The sequence below is a fragment of the Lucilia cuprina genome, chromosome 3 (genome assembly GCF_022045245.1).
Source record: "Lucilia cuprina isolate Lc7/37 chromosome 3, ASM2204524v1, whole genome shotgun sequence".
NCBI classification, from domain to species: Eukaryota; Metazoa; Arthropoda; class Insecta; order Diptera; family Calliphoridae; genus Lucilia; species Lucilia cuprina.
The window spans coordinates 50,225,570-50,228,002 of NC_060951.1; the positions used below are offsets into that span (position 1 = coordinate 50,225,570).

Consider the following 2,433-nt stretch of genomic DNA (forward strand, 5'->3'; position numbering starts at 1 on the left):
GGAAATTTATCAAATACATTTTTATAAGATTTTATGCAAATTTACAAAAATTTTCTTAAGGTTGAAGATTTATTGAGAATTTGTTTAAAACTAAAAGTTTTTCTTTTAATAGAAATTTTGTCGAAAATTTTCTATAAAGAGTAAATTCCTTATAGATTTTTTATACAAATTTTTTTTTTTTAGAAAATTGACTCTAATAAAAATTATTAAAAATATTTTGTAAAACAAAATGAAAATTTATCAAAAAGAATTCTATAAAAAGAAAAGTTATAGAAACATATTTTATAAAGAGAAAATTTATAAAGTAAAATAAGTTAAAAAATGTATCAAAATTTCTATTAAAAGATTTTTTTTAATTTCTGTCAAACTTTTGCTATAGAAAGAAAATTTTCTATCAAAAGGGAGTTTATCAAATTTATATAAAATTAATAGAAAATTTATAGTATAGTATCTCTAAAAAGTTTTCTGTTTCTAATATTTGAATTTTTAATAGAGAAATGTTAAAACAAAGATAATTATCTGTTTGTCTCTCTTTCTTACCTGTATTTCTACCAAATACATTTAATTGTTTGAAATGTTTTTATTAAATGAACATTTTCAAAATGTTTCTTTAAAAAGAAAATTTCTCAAAATTTTGTATAAAAAGAAAATTTCTCGAAATTAAAAAAAATATATATTTTTTCTAATTTTTTAAAAAATTAAATTTTCTCGAAATTTTTTTTAAAAAATAAAATTAATTGGAGATGTAATAAAAATTTATTTTTTTAATAGAAAAATGTTAAAACAAAGATAATTATTTGTTTGTCTATCTTTCTTACCAGTATTTCTACCAAATACATTTAATTGTTTACAAATCTTGAGTAATTTACAGTATGTATGTATGTATGTACGTACGTGCAAAAATATATATAATTATAATCAAAAGTACCTTATCTTTAACAATATTTTCATGACCTACAGATAAGTAATAACCATATGAAATAATAAAAATTATTTTATAATTTTTAAAAATAATAAAATTCGACAGTATTAAAAACACATTCAAACTATTAATAACTAAAAATAAAAAAAAAACTGAATTATGGAACGTTGGCAAAATAAAGTGGCTGTTGTTACAGGAGCCAGTTCGGGTATCGGGGCTGCTATTGTTAGAGATCTCCTCAACTGCGGTTTACAAGTTGTAGGTCTGGCTCGAAGAGTTGATAGAGTTAACGATATAAAACAACAATTGCCCGTAAATTTACAACCCAAACTAACGGCTTTACAATGTGATGTATCCAGTCTGGAATCGGTTAATAAAGCTTTCGATAAAATTATTTCTCTTTTTGGTGGAGTTGACGTTTTAGTCAATAATGCTGGTTGCATGAGTAAGGGCAAATTATCAACAAGAAATCCTGAAGAAATACAAAAAGTTTTACAAACCAATGTTATGGGTGTGGTGTATTGCACTCAGAGAGCTTTTAAATCAATGAAAGAACGCAATTTCGATGGTCATGTTATATTGCTTAATAGTATATCGGGACATCGTGTAAGATGTTTACCCAATTACTTGCCCGACAATAATATATATGCACCTTCTAAGTTTGCCATAACAGCCATAACGGAAATATACAGGCAGGAGTTTAAGGGATTGGGTACTAGAATAAAAATAACTGTAAGTTCAGTTAAAGATCAGTTTTGAAATTCTTTATCCATCTATATTGTTGTTGTTTTTGTAGAGCATAAGTCCTGGTGCTACTGAAACTGAAATTATACCTGATAGTATGAAACATACCGTGGCAGCTATATTGAAACCGGAAGATATATCACAAGGCGTTGTATACGTGCTCTCCACACCACCTCATGTACAAATACATGAAATGATTATTAAACCAGTTGGGGAAATGTTTTGATTTATGAATTTCGTCCAAGTTATCCAAGTTATTATTACTTTTTTAATTATGTTTCTAGTTATCATGTTAAACTTGGTTAAGTTAACTATTATTTTAAATTATGTAATATAGAAAAACAAAATCTATAATTTTAAAATGGTTCTTTGTTCTTAGAATAGTAACCAGCAGCTTTAATAAACGTAGCCGACATTAAGCATAACAATAAACATACCAAATGTAATGAAGCATGTAACGAACAAAATCCCCTGGTTACAAATAAATATAAAGTTAAAAAAAAGGAAAATATAAAATGAACAAATTTATATTTACGTAAATTCATTGGGTATGATAATAAATTATCTAAGAATTTTATTACAAAATACATAAATATTGCGTACCCTACAGTACGTTTATGAAATTTCCTAACCGATGGACGATTGTTTTCCTTAAAAAGATTTTTTTTAGATAGATAGATAGATAGATAGATAGATAGATAGATAGATAGATAGATAGATAGATAGATAGATAGATAGATAGATAGATAGATAGATAGATAGATAGA

General features: G+C 25.0%; 1 protein-coding gene across 1 annotated transcript; it reads left to right on the plus strand.

The window, feature by feature from the left end:
- Positions 1 to 1,049: 1,049 nt before the first annotated feature.
- Positions 1,050 to 2,213, plus strand: LOC111686940 (farnesol dehydrogenase-like). Its single transcript, XM_023449332.2, has 2 exons — positions 1,050 to 1,654; positions 1,719 to 2,213. The coding sequence occupies exons 1-2, from the start codon at positions 1,082 to 1,084 to the stop codon at positions 1,890 to 1,892; spliced, it is 747 nt and encodes a 248-aa protein (XP_023305100.2). The 5' UTR covers positions 1,050 to 1,081; the 3' UTR covers positions 1,893 to 2,213.
- Positions 2,214 to 2,433: the final 220 nt, after the last annotated feature.